The sequence below is a fragment of the Pseudonaja textilis genome, chromosome 2 (genome assembly GCF_049901715.1).
Source record: "Pseudonaja textilis isolate UNSWEBS1 chromosome 2, rPseTex1.2, whole genome shotgun sequence".
NCBI lineage: Eukaryota > Metazoa > Chordata > Lepidosauria > Squamata > Elapidae > Pseudonaja > Pseudonaja textilis.
The window spans coordinates 40,507,631-40,522,256 of record NC_141991.1 but is presented as its reverse complement, the minus strand read 5'-3'; the positions used below and the strand labels follow the sequence as shown (position 1 = coordinate 40,522,256).

Genomic DNA, 14,626 nt, shown 5'->3' with positions numbered 1-14,626 from the left:
TACCTTGATTAAACAATGATCATCTATCAGGTCCTCAGAAATACACCATGTAAAAAAAGGTTACCCCAAGATCTGGATGGAACCTATTCAGCTGTTGTTTGGAAGAGCCATGTAGAACTGGATCCAGTGACGGAGAGTGAAGGCCCTTGCTTCATTCCATCTGGTCTGCCAGGCTTGCCATCTTTTTATTTTTTTATTGATTGTAATTTAATTTCAATGTTTCATGGCTGTGAGCACCCCAGAACCATTGAAAATTGGCAGCATAGAAGTTTAATCAGTTGTTGTTGTTACTTCTGCTTTTCAAACCCAGAGTATCAATCCTTATAACAGTAAAGACTGGTATACAGTAGCTGTTAAGGACATGTCCGTGAATATTCAGTCATCCAGCTAGTGTTAACTGGGAGTTGAATCATGGCAATAGGACTTTTCTTTTCTTTTTTGGGTTTGAAACATTTTCCTTATCTCATTAGTCCCTTACTGTCCCAAACTGAAGAAGCTACTTAAATAAACAGCAAAAAGAAAAGAAATCCAGTTGTCATGACTCAGTTTCCAGATAGTTGTTATGGAGCACTCAAAGCAGTGTGCCTTGGGCTCCTTGACTGTGTCTATTCATTAATTAAAAAGTAGAATGTACTTAATTCTAAAGGGATACAAAGAACACTTGCTCCAATCTAGCTAGTCTAGCACAAAAATATCTGTAGTTTAAAGAGCTAGTTCTATCCACTCTTTTAAATTGGAAAACAAAGGCTAGAGTGATGTTGGAACAATCCTACTGAAGAAAGTTTCCAGCTTTCATTTAATGGCCTGCAAATGTTCTTCATAGAAATGTAACAGAACAAGCAGTTTTAGGCCCCCACATATGATAGGTATAATATAAACTAGCAGTAACTATGGCAACAATTCATCTATCTCATTCAAAAGCAAGTGAAAATAGTGTATGAACTACTTTCATGTGTGAGTATACGATGTGCTGAATTTAAATGTGTTTTGAGGGATAATCAAAAGCAAATCTGATTCTTATGACTAGGGATAATCAAAAGCAAATCTGATTCTTATGACTAGTTTGTATTCCTATGGCAATTATTTCCATACAAGCAACATTTACTAAGCTCTGGGCTGTACAAAATTCAGTCACATTTCTCACCCTCCTACATTTTATTATATTTTCAGACATACTCTACCTATCACAGCCATAGCTCAACTTAGTCTGCTGTGCTTTATCAATCCAACAGACCAACCAGCATATGGTTCTGTGTCTATTTATGTGTCTATGTAGATGCATATAAATGTCATTAAAAATCTTAAATATTTAGGCTACTGCATTCTTTTGATGATTAACTTTTTGATGATTAACAGAGTTGTAAGGGACCTTGTGGGTCATCTAGTCCAACCCCCACTGAAGGTCCAAACCCCCACTAAGTTGTCTTGAATCCACTATTCTGTTTGATCTACTGCTAATGCAATTTTAGTTCATTATCATAGCAGTATATAATAGATCTAGTTTATTATTTATTTATTTATTTGCTTATCCAGTTATTTAAATATTTTTAAACCTTTGATACCAGTATTGTTTTTTCTTTTTTATAAATTTATTATAAATGTACTTGATTTTTTTTTTACTAACATGGTAAACTTTTAAATATTGGAGCATATGTTATTGTACTTATAATTCATAGCCCATTCACATAAAGATATGGGGAACAACATCTTATACAATAATTTTTCCATGATACAAATGAACCTATTTGGTGTCACTAAGATCCTAGAGAGGCTTCAATTAAACCTGCAATTTTATTATATATTTTTGTGAACCAGTATTAAAATTTAATATATGTTCAAAGAAATCAAGTAAAAATGTGGAAATTTTAATTTAAAAATATTTTAAATTTAGCAGGCATCCATGTCGAGATCTCTTCCAAGTTATACAGCTAAATTTCTGAAATGTACCTCTCACTAGAATGCAATTCTTACTTGAAAAGTTATGCTTACAGTTGTCACTTGAATGACTTATTGCTTACCTTCTCAAATCATAGCTCAAGTAAGTAAAATGTGAACAGCAGGAATAAGAAATTCAATGCTCTACATTGAGCATTGGTTCACACCTCTTATATCCCTTGCTATTGGATTGGAGTCTGAAAGTATAGTGTAGTAAACAAAACAAAAAAAAAATAGTAAGTGGATCCTTTGATAAAAGTCCCAGCTTTGGTTTGAAGAGATCTTCACTCATCCAGGAAAACATTATTTCTCCTCCCAGATCTATGACAAACTCTCAAGTAATCATCTTACTGTGACTATCGTTGTTATTACTTGTCAAGGCATATGGGTTTAACATGATGCCTTGAATAGCCAAAAAAAATGACTATAAAGCCCAAGACCATCTCTCAGTAAATACAAAACCCACCTCAGCTTTCAAGGCCTAAAGCCTAACAAGATTTCCATTAGGCTCTTTGGTATACTTACTTTGGCTTTCAGAAGGTAAAGCAAATAGTCTGATGAATGGAAATAAAGATTCTATATCCAGAAGGTTGAAATGCTAATTGACAACTAATTTAATATACTCTCTAATGTGAACTTGATAACAAAGCTGGCCTTTAGGAAAAACTTTACAGATGGCAAGGGCTGATGTTGTAATCAATAATTATGTGAATTACTAATGCAGGCAATGAACACTTTCCTAGCTGTCCAGATGGAGAAGCATTTTGTAGCAATGTATCAGGAAATGAAACAGTTGATCCTGAAAATTCCAGCTGGAACGAAGCTCTAGTCACTCTGATGTAGCTGAATAGTTGGAGGGTCATGCTATTCACTTCCATCTCTTCAAAGACATATGCACCAGCTTAACTTTCTGAACTGTTATCAGTCTCATTTAAATGCAGTGACTCAGATAATGTGCTGGAAATCAAACCTCCATGTAAGCCTTACATCTTAGCTGAATTCAAAGAGCTGGACTTCATCAAATGAATGAGCTATATGGAAAACAACATTACTAAGGTGCATGGGCAGAAATAGCCAAAATCAGATAGTAGCCAATTTGGAGACTCCAATTATAAGGAAATGTGTATTTTTAGTTCCCCCCGTGTAACATTTTCTATGTACTATGCTGACTTGCAATTGTATCTGGCAGAAATGGATGTATGTGAAAAACTGCTGCTCATATCCTCTAAGATATTTTGGATCAAGAGAGGATGATTGGCAGTAATAACCAGGAATGTACAGGGTCTCATGAACAGTGCTTCATCTCCATATAGTGTTAACAGCTCTTAAAACAAGGGTGATATATAGTGACAAGAAATAAGATGCATGACTGCGCAGTATAGCACAAAGTGTGCAGGAACACAGAAGCATGTTGCCTCAAAGAGCTGTGGACTGTATTTTGGATCCATTTTCTGTCTCAGCAACAAAGCTGGACAGGCAGGGATTTAGTCTACAATGAGAACTTAGAATGAATGAAAGTCCAGGTGAGGTGCCAGTTGGAACATCCAGCAGTTTTCTGGAGACCCACCCACAGCCATGGGGGAAAAGAAGTGAGTTCTTTTTCCTACAGAAAAAGAACATATACAGCCTGCAGAACCATGATAACTGGGAAAACTGGCTTGATGGCATCTTCTCAAGCTCTGCATTGCAGGTTATAATGTAGGAATGGAAAGGTGAAGAATGACATGATAAAGAGCTCTCATGAAAGAATTAGGGCAGAAGCATTGTGGTTTGGAAACTCTGATAAGGAAAGTCCAGCCGTTATTCATTAAAGTAGAGTCCCTTGGATATTTTGAATTTCTTCTTTTCTGGCTTTCAGCAATCTAGGCTGAATAATAATAATAATAATAATAATAATAATAATAATAATAATAATAATAATAATAATAATAATAATAATAATAATAGTAGTAGTAGTAGTAGTAGCAGCAGGTACCTCTCCCATCTGTTGGCAGTTTAGGTCTAATGTCCCTCCTGTTGCTTCCATAAATTCTCCTCTCAATCTCTCACAAATCTAAAGGACTGCAACCTAAGACCCAATTCTGATTTAAAAAGTTCTCTGCAGCTTCTGCACTGCAGTACAAGCAATGAGGAAGAGCAGCTACTCCAGGGGGAAACACCTCTATGGTATAGGAATGGGACAATTTGCTACAGTCAACTTGCTGCGGCCAACTCACCATGATCAACTTGCCATGGTCAACTCACTGCAGCCAACTCATCATGGCCAACTCATTGCAGGACAACTCACTGTGATCAACTCACCATGGGACAACTCACTGTGGGACAATTTAACAATTCTATTTAATCATTTAAAATAAAATAAAAATATTTCAATTTTTGCCATTCACATTTTATTTTGTCCCTTCTTTTGCATCTTTCTTAATGATTCTATTTCACCATTTCTTTGGTATTAATGTAACTCTTGTCCGGCAGTGAGTTGTCCTGTGGCAAGAGAGTGACAGCAAGTTGTTCTACAGCGAGTTGGCTGTGGCAAGTATATGTCAAAGTATATGTCCAGCATTTTAGAGAAGACTATTGGGACATCAAAACAACACATGGATAGAAATCCCACTGGTTACGTATTTAAAATTCAACCTTTCCACCCCACCATTTAAGCAATGCAGTACCTAGGTTAAGGGGTACCTTTGCTGTAGGGAAAGGGAGGAATTACTTCTCCAAGTGGCAAAATAGAAGAATTTCTATGCGGACTAGATTTTTGAGGTGCCAAAAGAATAAGCATCCAAAGTACCTGCTTCTTTATTGTCTCTGTCACTTATGGTTAACAAGACAAGATAACAGGAGAAAAAGCATGAGGGAATGGCATCCCACAGGATAAAGAAGCTAATAGCACAACATTGATTTCTCATCCCTTCTTCCTTCCGTGAGGAAAATGGGAATGTTTGGTGCCAGGAACGCTAGCAGCCTTGTAGCCTGCATACTTTTTCTTCTCTAGCCTTGGCAAGAAAAGTAGAAGAGATGAGTTTTTGGAAATCAGTTATTAGAGTTCAGGCAGGGGTGGGATTCAAAAATTTTAACAACCAGTTCTGTGGGCATGGCTTAGGTGGTGGGTGTGGCTTGGTGGTCATGTGACTGGGTGGACATGGCTTAGTAGTCATGTTATTGGCTGGGTGTGGCCAACTCAATATCACTCACATCGAGCCATGCATCTCCTCTCCTGGCCTCTCATGACTGTGAAGATGCTGCAACAGTCGTAAGTGTGAAAAATGGTCATAAGTCACTTTTTTCAGTGCCATTGTAACTTTAAATGGTCACTCCACACAAGCAAAGTACCAGCAAAGGAGAGGAAAAAAACTCCAGAGAAGTTCCAGAGGCAGGAAGTCTAGTTCTGCCAAGAATGTAATAAGGGTTAATGGAAAGACAGTTTCTGTCAGCAACACCAGAATGTTTCCTTCCTGCCTTCCTTACAGGATTAGGCCAGTAATTTCTTCTAACAACCGGTTCTCCAAACTGCTTAGAATGTTAACAACTGGTTCTAGCGAATAGGTGCAAACTGATAGAATCCCACCCCTAGGTTCAGGCGATAGGTCAATTAAGTGGACAATATATATAGAGGGATTATACAGTGTATTAATGGTAATGAATATCAAAGAATGCATTATGCTAAGAGAAAACTGCTTAAAAGCATTACAGTCTTAGAAAAATATGTTCAGATATGTAGACATTAGGCAAAATGTGGAACCAAACAAAACTTGCAATTGGAAAAAAATAAAAATTTGCACAAAATCAAACAGGGAGATTAACGTATTCTGGTTTACCAGAATATTATCTGATTTTTCACACTCTTTGCCTTCTTTAGAAATAAAAGTGATAGGAATGCATTGTTTGGGTGCTTTTAGACAAGACTTTTATTGTGTTATTACCTATCGTATTAACAAATTTGTAAGAGAGAACAGGGTCTACAGAGTTCCCTTGCTTATCCTACAATCTTTTCCTGCTGTTTCTTCTGTTTGTTTTTGTCATCACAAAAGATCCATTAAGGAAGCATTAATTTGATTCTAAGTGCCAGGAGATGTTTCCATTGGGAACTCTCTCTAAGGCTTCAGAAAAAAAAAGTTAAAAACTGAAATGAAAATATCTGATTAGATTACTTAAACCCTTATGGGAGAGAAAACCACACATTCCAAACAAGGTTAAGATCAAATGTCTTTTGATTTATTTGAGGCAGATGCTTGCAACAACCTTTCTAAGGATAAAAATGGCTGTTTATCAATAATCAATCAAAGCCTTTAATTAATATTTTAATAAGGAAGCAATTTTAACCAACATTTTCATAATATCACAAATACATCAGTTTACTAGAAAAAAATAATCCCCTCACCCAAGCAGTAAACAGTAAATAAGTTGCAAAAAGAAAATCACGAAACTATTAGAATATGAGTATATGAGCATATGATCCGTATTATAGATAAGAGTTCTTCACACAACCCCTTTTTTCTTGTGTTCAATGAAAGAATGAGAGAAATAGGGTGAATCCAAAATAGCTAAAAAGTTCAGCACTTCAGCTTAGCCTGATGCTCACAAGCTAGTAGACTGATCCACTATTTCAACAAAGACCTGTATTTATTTAGGACCCTAAACAGTGAATTGTAACTATTGAGTAACATGATAAATCCTCTGAGGAAATGACCAGGGAGTGTGATCTTACCATCTTATCTCATTGAATGCTAAGAACAGATGTATAAAGATCTCATAGCTTCTCATCATTCAAAATTTTCTCAGATGTACCAGCTTATAGTTCCCAAAACTTGTCTCTTTTAGCCACAGGTGGCATGAAATAGGGATTGAAGTTAATTTCTTCATTAAGAGAATTTTTTTCCCTTTTCTTTCCCTTTCCTTTCCTCACCCCCATCCAGTTATAAAGTTAACTTTGTTAACTTCTATTTCATTTAAAGGAGAGAAAAAATATTATCTTTATGGGGAGATCAATCATCATACATTCCTCAAAAACATACTCTCAAGCTAGCCATATCCATTCCTCCTGAGGAAGTCAATCTTTGAGATTAGAAATGAAATATCAGCAATTCATGTACTCTGTGAGGCAAAAAAAAAAAACAGATTATGGACTATGGCTTTCCATTAGCTGGAAAACATTCTCACAAGCTTTGTATTGACTTTATAATTCATTATTTCAATTAATACTATGCAAACAACTTTAGGTTTCATTAGCAACTTAGTAAAGTCAATGCATTTTTAACATTTAATGATGCATTTCTTTTAAAAAATGAAGCAGTAAAAGTTAGATCTTTATCTTACCTTCTAAAAAAGCAGGCAAGAGCTATACTGTAGGTGGGATAGTGTACCAAGTAACAGATTTTTGAACACTTTTTCTTACAGGTGGTATGCAGTCTATAGGAAAAGTAAATATATTTGTATATATAATCCATGGGTTTAAATATATCATATCATTTATTTTTATGAGCTAGTGTCACTCATAATATAAAGCTTGTAACCTGTCAAGGTGCAGTATATCATAATGTCAAGAAACCAAGCAGTTCCCCAAAAGGTTTGGGTATTTCCAAACACAAAAGAAAGTCTCCTTATATCAGAAGCATGACTTGGGACAGTTTATATACAAATTAATGATTTGTCCAGAATCCAGTCCCTTTCACCATGCTATCAGTCTTCATTGCTCTTCAAAATTTGAGGTATGGGTTGATTTTCTTATCTCTCCTGTCCCTCAAAAGATGAAGTAGGCAACAACATGCCAAAGATGTCAGAAACTAATACAGATGAACAAGCAAAAGAGATAGCCCAGCATAGCAGCATTTGTACAGCAGACTGTGGGATACATTCACGATTCACTCCTCTTTAAACACGTGTACACAACCAATGGAAACTTTTAAGCCCTGCCTTCTTTTATTTGATTGCATTTTTATATCCTTCTAGTCTGAAAGAGACAGAGACTCATAGGAGAGTTAAACCTTATGTATGTATGCTACCGCTATTCTAGCTGAATTGTGTTTTGGCAACTCATTTTGGAATAGCATGGAAAGGAGGGAGAATAACTCCTAGCTGAATTGAATTGAGCTTCTCTTAATGCATATGAAACAGACAACCATTTCATTTTACTAGAAATATAACTTGTAGTGATCAGAAGGTGACTCCTTCAGCTGATGATAAGAGTCAAGTGTTATATTTCACACTGCATTTTCTCCCAAATATTATTTTCAAAGAACATCAATCATACATTACACTGCCTGTATATGTGAGAGAGAGGGGAGAGGAAGAGAGGAAGGAAGGGAGGGAGGGGGAAGGAAGGAAGGAAGGAAGGAAGGAAGGAAGGAAGGAAGGAAGAAAGAAAGAAAGAAAGAAAGAAAGAAAGAAAGAAAGAAAGAAAGAAAGAAAGAAAGAAAGAAAGAAAGAAAGAAAGAAAGAAAGAAAGCTAGCTTGCTTTTGGGAAATATTAATAGCTCATGAACTTTAGTTGATGAGCGGGTATCAAATCCTGTGTGAAAAAAGAAACTAGACTTCTTCAAATACATTACAGCCTACCTATATTTAAACCAACATCCACTACTTTTATTATTGGCACTCTTCATCTGATTGTAACCTCAACATTTAATTAAGTCATCCTTGGTATAAGAGAATAGACTGAGTCTAAATTTAGTGTTTTTCCTCACTGTGAGGGAAAGAGAAGGAAAGAGTACAAGGGAAGTCCGGTTGCCTGTCTTCCTCTCTTTTCTGAGCCACAATGCTTCTTTCAAACACAACTTCTTTCTGACTATGGAGAGAACTTATTACTAGCCTTCTTCCTTCACTCCATGTAGCCTATTGAGGTTAAAGAGCTCCTGAAAGCTGCTTGTATTTCTGAATTTCTGTCCCTTCTTCACTTCTAATCTCTGACATCAGTAGCATGTCAGGAGTTCCTTGATCAAAATTTCACTTTATTCCATTCAAAATATAACGACTAGCATGACTAGCTTTTTAAAAGGCTGAGGTGAATACCTCTGAGGTCTGACTACCAGTAACTTTGTAGCTTCCATTTTCCATTATTGAAAAAATATGAGGTAGATATCAACAGCACATCTGACCATTAAATGAATACTGGAGACATTTATTTATTCATGATAGCCTCAATCAAAGTAGCTAGATAGCTACCTATCATTTTATCTTTAAATAGGGTTATTAGGAGCATGATTTATATTATCTGTAAACCAGATCAGTTTCTCAATCTGGCTTCTACAGTATATGTATGGCTGAATATAGACAGTGGTGGATGCAGCTGGTTTGCACTGGTTCATGTGAACCGTTGATTAAATTATCCACCCCCGGTATCAAAGTGGATCCTGGGCACTGCGCTACAGTGGAGTAATGGACAACAGAGTCACCGGAGTGAGGGAAGGAGAAGGCTACTTTTCCTCTTTCTTCTTCCTGCTCCTCCTCCTTCCCTCATTCCAGCTGGTCCATATCCTATTTCTCCATTGAGTGCAGTGCCCAGGATCCACTTTGAAACTGGGGTGAGTGCATAATTTAACAACCAGTTCACCCAGGGTCAGATTGGGCCATGCCTCCCACGACAGCCAACCTGACCCTGGGCAAACCGCTTGTTAAATCATTTGAATCCCACCACTGGATATAGAGAGTGATTAATGCCTCTTTGGGGGGGAAGAAGAATGAAGTATCTTCTCTAGAAGAGACCATATTCAGTTGCCTTGGACACGTTCAGTTCGGTCTTTGGTATATAGCCATGCTGGCCACACGACCATGGAAATTGTCTTCAGGTAATGGCTCTTTCAGCCAAGAAATGGAGATGAGCATTGTGCCCTGTTGTTGGACATGACTGACAGGGAAACCTTTACCTTTTAAAATATTAAGTATTTACTTTCATAAATACATATTATAACAGAATTTTTTTGATATGGAAGATAGTACTAACATCTCATTGTTTAGAGGCCACAAGTAACTTTGAAACTTTTTTTTTTGGGGGGTAGATTCTGGAAGCCCAAATATGTAGGGATTTTGCAGATATTTTCAAGTAATTAAAAAAAAGACAGAGATAGGAATGTAATGAGTTTTACAGTTCCATTAAAATACAGAAACTTCATTAAATAAACTGGGGGAAAGTCTCAAACATTCTGTATCCAATGTCATTGAACTATTCATTCATCTTGTAGTTGTCTAAACATGAATTTTTAAAAGTAACTATCCCTGACAATTACAAATATTTTGCCTTTATGGTATCAAATTAGGCATAACAAACACAGGTCACTAAATTAAAATAACAATTCAGCTGAGATGCTTCTATTGGTGCCAGTGTTGTCATGACTAGGGGAATAAACATTCCATTTATTCAAATAAAAGCACAATCAGAGATTTTGTTAAATCCAGTGAAATTTAGCCTGTGAAACCATGAGAAGAGTAAATTACTTTGGGGAAAAGAAACTACATGTACAAGTTTCACCTTCATTATAAGATGCTGAAGATACTGAAAAAGGAAGTAATTAAAATATAGCAAAAGCAGACAGACTTACAGTCAAACATAGCAAAGCAAAGCTTTTCAATGAAAAAAAGCATACATGCATCAGATGCAAATTGTGATTATGGTTACAGGGTTGGCAGGCATTGGACAGCTGACTTTTAGGGCTTTTCAAAGATCCTTTGAAATCCCATGCTAGGGATCCCCATTTTTGTGGAGAGGAGGAAAAAAGGTCCAATTGGAAGTTTAAGATCATTCCATGGAGGTCTCACACATTGGCTCTTTACCTACTCACAAAATACCCTCAACAGCACCCAGGTCACCTTCTTTTTTCTAACCAGGTAAGTAGAAGTATAGATTGCAGACCCATTTTATTTTGTAAGATAAATTATTCCTTATGTGTAAAATGTAAGGACCCTCTTGGAAATAAAGATGATTCTGCAGCCTAATATTTTGCTTTGTGGAATACTGGCTTCCTGCTTAAAATATTTAACAATGCATATATTTTCCATTTAAAAATTCAAGCAAACATTTGTTTGATAGGTACAAGTGTGGGTGTGGATGTGTGTCCACAGGAAAATGAGTGAACACTTGGAACTCCAGACCTACATTTTTGGGTAGAAAAACAAAACAAAAGTTCAATTCATACCTGATAATCAAAATAGATAAACTTATAGTCCATGAAACAATGTTGGAATATAAGTTTCACCCTCCTTGTCTACCAGTGTTAGTTATATAAGATGGTAGGAAATTGCCAATATCCAACAACAATTAGACGGCTGCAAAGTATACCACTGCCGCCACATAGGAAAACTCTCATAGTACAAGGTGAAGATAACAATCACTCTGCATTGTAATTCATTATCCATTGTAAAACATTCAGCACAACATTTTATTTAGTTTACCACTCTTGTAAATTTTTAGGAGAGTGGCTAATCTTCACCAGTACCTCCATAAGCATCAACCTGGGTGTATCACAGAGAACAAACTTACTCAAAGTTCAGAAGAGGTACTTTAAAGATTGGAGCATTTACAAAACCCCACACAAGGTGGACTGAAATATTGCGTCTTTTCTTTGCTACCAATCAATTTAAAAGTGAACCCATGGCCCTTTCTGGCAATACCAATGCTGTACATTTCAGAAAATGGAGTCAATAATGCCCTGGAAGATAGACTCCATAATGACATACCATCATTATTAGGACTTTGTGTGGATAAGAAAAAGATGACTGGTACTATACCACCTTCCTGGGACCATTCCTTTTCAAAGCACAGAATAAATGGCCTGCAAGCACTCCAATGAGCCACAGTCTCACTTTTAAACTGAACAAAGGAGAGAGGAGAAAGCCCTTTGACCATCTGATAATCCAATTGTAACTACAAATACCACAAGAAAATGATTTCTCTTTCTCCGCTCCATGAAAGTTTCTGAATTTACCTCTCCCACCATATGTATATTTATCTTCTCCTTCTGTTTATTGCCAGTTTAATGGAGAATAACTGACATAACAATAGTGTAGTTTAGAGAACAATGACTGCTAGAATAAACAAGTGCTGAGACCATGAACAGGAAAAATGTTTGAAGACTGAGTAATAAAAAAAACTGACGATCTTGCATATATTTGATTGAAATGTCAGATGCCCTATTAATGATGCTTCATCTGCAGCCTATGATTCATTAACGCATGCTGTGATAGCCTTTTTCCGAATGCAATGGGGCAATAATCTGCATACAATAACAATGACTCCCCCCCCCCAAAGTCTTTCATTAAGGAAAAAGGAGAGAAAGTCAATAGCTAACTTTTTTTAAAAAAACTTTTGGAAGAAGAAATATCTTGGTGTTTGGAGGTACACAAATCTGTAGCATTCATTTAAGGAAAATAACATGATTGTATAATTTAAAAAAAGAAGAAGGAACACATTGTTAAGCACTATCATCCCACAGAACATCTGACAGCAATTCCTATGGCTCTTGCAGAACAGTTAGTATCCAAATTAAGGATAAGAGTACTCAGTCACTGCTTAGGAGGTGTTGAAATGACTTGGGGTTATGCCAGAAACTGTCCTCGGTACTCTTCATGTCAGGACATTTTCAGAAGCAGTAACAAGCTGATGTTGTTGACTCAAATTTCTCAACACTCAAGCAGTTTTCTGATTTAACCATTAGATCAGGACATCCGCCCAGCTTTCTCCAATCTGACACTCTTTAGCAACTTCCATGATCCACAGCCTGTGTGGTGGATGAGTGGCAATTCTGGAAATGCTATTCCCAAATCACACAGAGTGCCACAGGTTAGGATAGTTAGATTAGCTCTTGTTTCATAAAGAATCTTCAAAAAGAGGAGAAGACCATACATGGGACATTACAGGTCTGCTGACCTTACCCAATCTAATCTAATTGGTTTAATGGACAATTTTAATTTTCCTCCCCATTAAGTATCAGTTTCACGGGGTTGCAGAGTTGTTTTGACTCAACAACATTTAGAAAGTCAAAAATTAAAGAACTTTAAGTAAACTGGTGGCAATTGTATCTAAGCATTAGGTCATACTGCTGTTTGGTGTTTGATCATTTCTTTTAAAATTACTGTTACAATGGCTTTTTTTATTTTCTTAGGCAGGAAGACAGCCCAAGGGGAGGCTCCACTAACCACACAGACATAATACCCACACAGCATTTAAAGCTATTCTATTAAGGAGGCCTGGTGGTATAGCGATTAAGTGCAAATTCTGCCCACAGTCTAGAGTTCGATCCTGATGGGGCTCAAGGTTGATTCAGCCTTCCATCCTTCCAAGGTTAGTTAAAATGAGGACCGAAATTGTTGGGTCAAATAATACTTGCACTTACAAACTGCCCAGAGAGTGCAATGTGGTGGTATATAACTCTAAATGCTATTGCTATTCTGAGAACTAGAAGCTACTTTATGGCATTTTGCCAGTGGCTGAGAATGCCACTCAGAGAACTTTTCAAATGAGAATAATCATGTATTAAAATTCCTTTGTTCTTGACATAATTTGCATCTTATTTCCCTTTATGTATTGTGTTCAAGTTAACCAGAATCCTCTGCCAATGATTAGGGCTGTCAATTAAAATGGTTAGTCTATCACCTGTCTTTTAATTGAACTATCTAAATGAATATTCATATTACCAAATATTCTCTCTAACTATAATAGCCCTTTAATGTTATAGAAATGAATTGATAAAAAATATTTTGTTGGTATTAAAATAATAGGGTTTTTGGGGGGAATGGGAGAGTAGTTGGAAAACCATGACACTCATTATTTGAGCAATTATTTGAGGGGTGGGGGTGGAGATCAAAACTAACTGCAGCTATAACCTTGGGAACTATTTAGAAACCAGCAAAACCCTGAAGCACTGCTCCCGATGAATGTTCATCAAATAATAATAGTCATAAAGGAGGATGGAGCTTAACAAGGATATTTGCATGGTAAATGATTCACATCCATAAACATCTGAACAGTGTTCACCCTGAATCAAAACAGCACCATCAAAATAAACAGCACAACCACTACCATCCCATTTTAACTAGGCATGGTTGTTTTGTGTTCACTGCAGTTGAAGGAAATCTACCACCATTTCATATTGGAACATGAAACAGCAACTGATTTAGGATATAAATTAACACAAGACTTTTTTAAAGTTTAGTTTTTCCTTTACCTTTAAAGCAGATAGCTCTGAGATTGCTTTTTTATGGTTGTTGTTATTACGGGTAGCATTTTAAGACATTTCCTTTAAAGCTGTACTGAAAACCTCAGACCAGAAGGCATCCTCTGTATTGTTGGACTTCAATTCCCGTCACCCCCAAAATAATATGGCCAATGGTCTTAATGATGTCATGAGGAGTGAAGGCATACTTTTTGATATGAGTAAAGTACATAAAATAGGCAAAAAAAAAAACCCACCCTATTTTTTGCCTTTCTATTTAACGGCATAAGATAAAGGTGACCTGAATGAGTATTCAGTCTGAGATCAATTATGAAAGAATACCGTCATGCTCAAAATGCTACCCCATAAGGAAAAGGAAGATATCTAGAAAAATTGCCTATGGCATTCTAAAGCAACCCAGAGAGTTATTCTCAGCAGGGAGAATCAAAAAGCTCTGGGCAAAGGATTAACATTATAAAGGGAACATCTCATGGGAATAGAACACCTTCAGATAGACTTCTGTATAATCTTCGGGATAAGAACAAAGTAGG

General features: G+C 36.5%; 1 protein-coding gene across 2 annotated transcripts in view; it reads right to left on the bottom strand.

Annotated features, from left to right (window-relative positions):
• The window catches only part of GRM7 (glutamate metabotropic receptor 7), a 529,368-nt gene that overhangs the window by 24,989 nt on the left and 489,753 nt on the right, over positions 1-14,626 (bottom strand). The window contains exon 10 of one of the 2 annotated variants that reach the window (XM_087923708.1): positions 7,249-7,341. The exons of the other annotated variant lie outside the window; for it this stretch is intronic. Within the exon in view, the coding sequence (XP_087779834.1) occupies positions 7,271-7,341 (71 nt within the window). The 3' untranslated portion in view covers positions 7,249-7,270. The remainder of the gene's footprint in view (positions 1-7,248; positions 7,342-14,626) is intronic. 2 annotated transcript variants of the gene reach the window in all.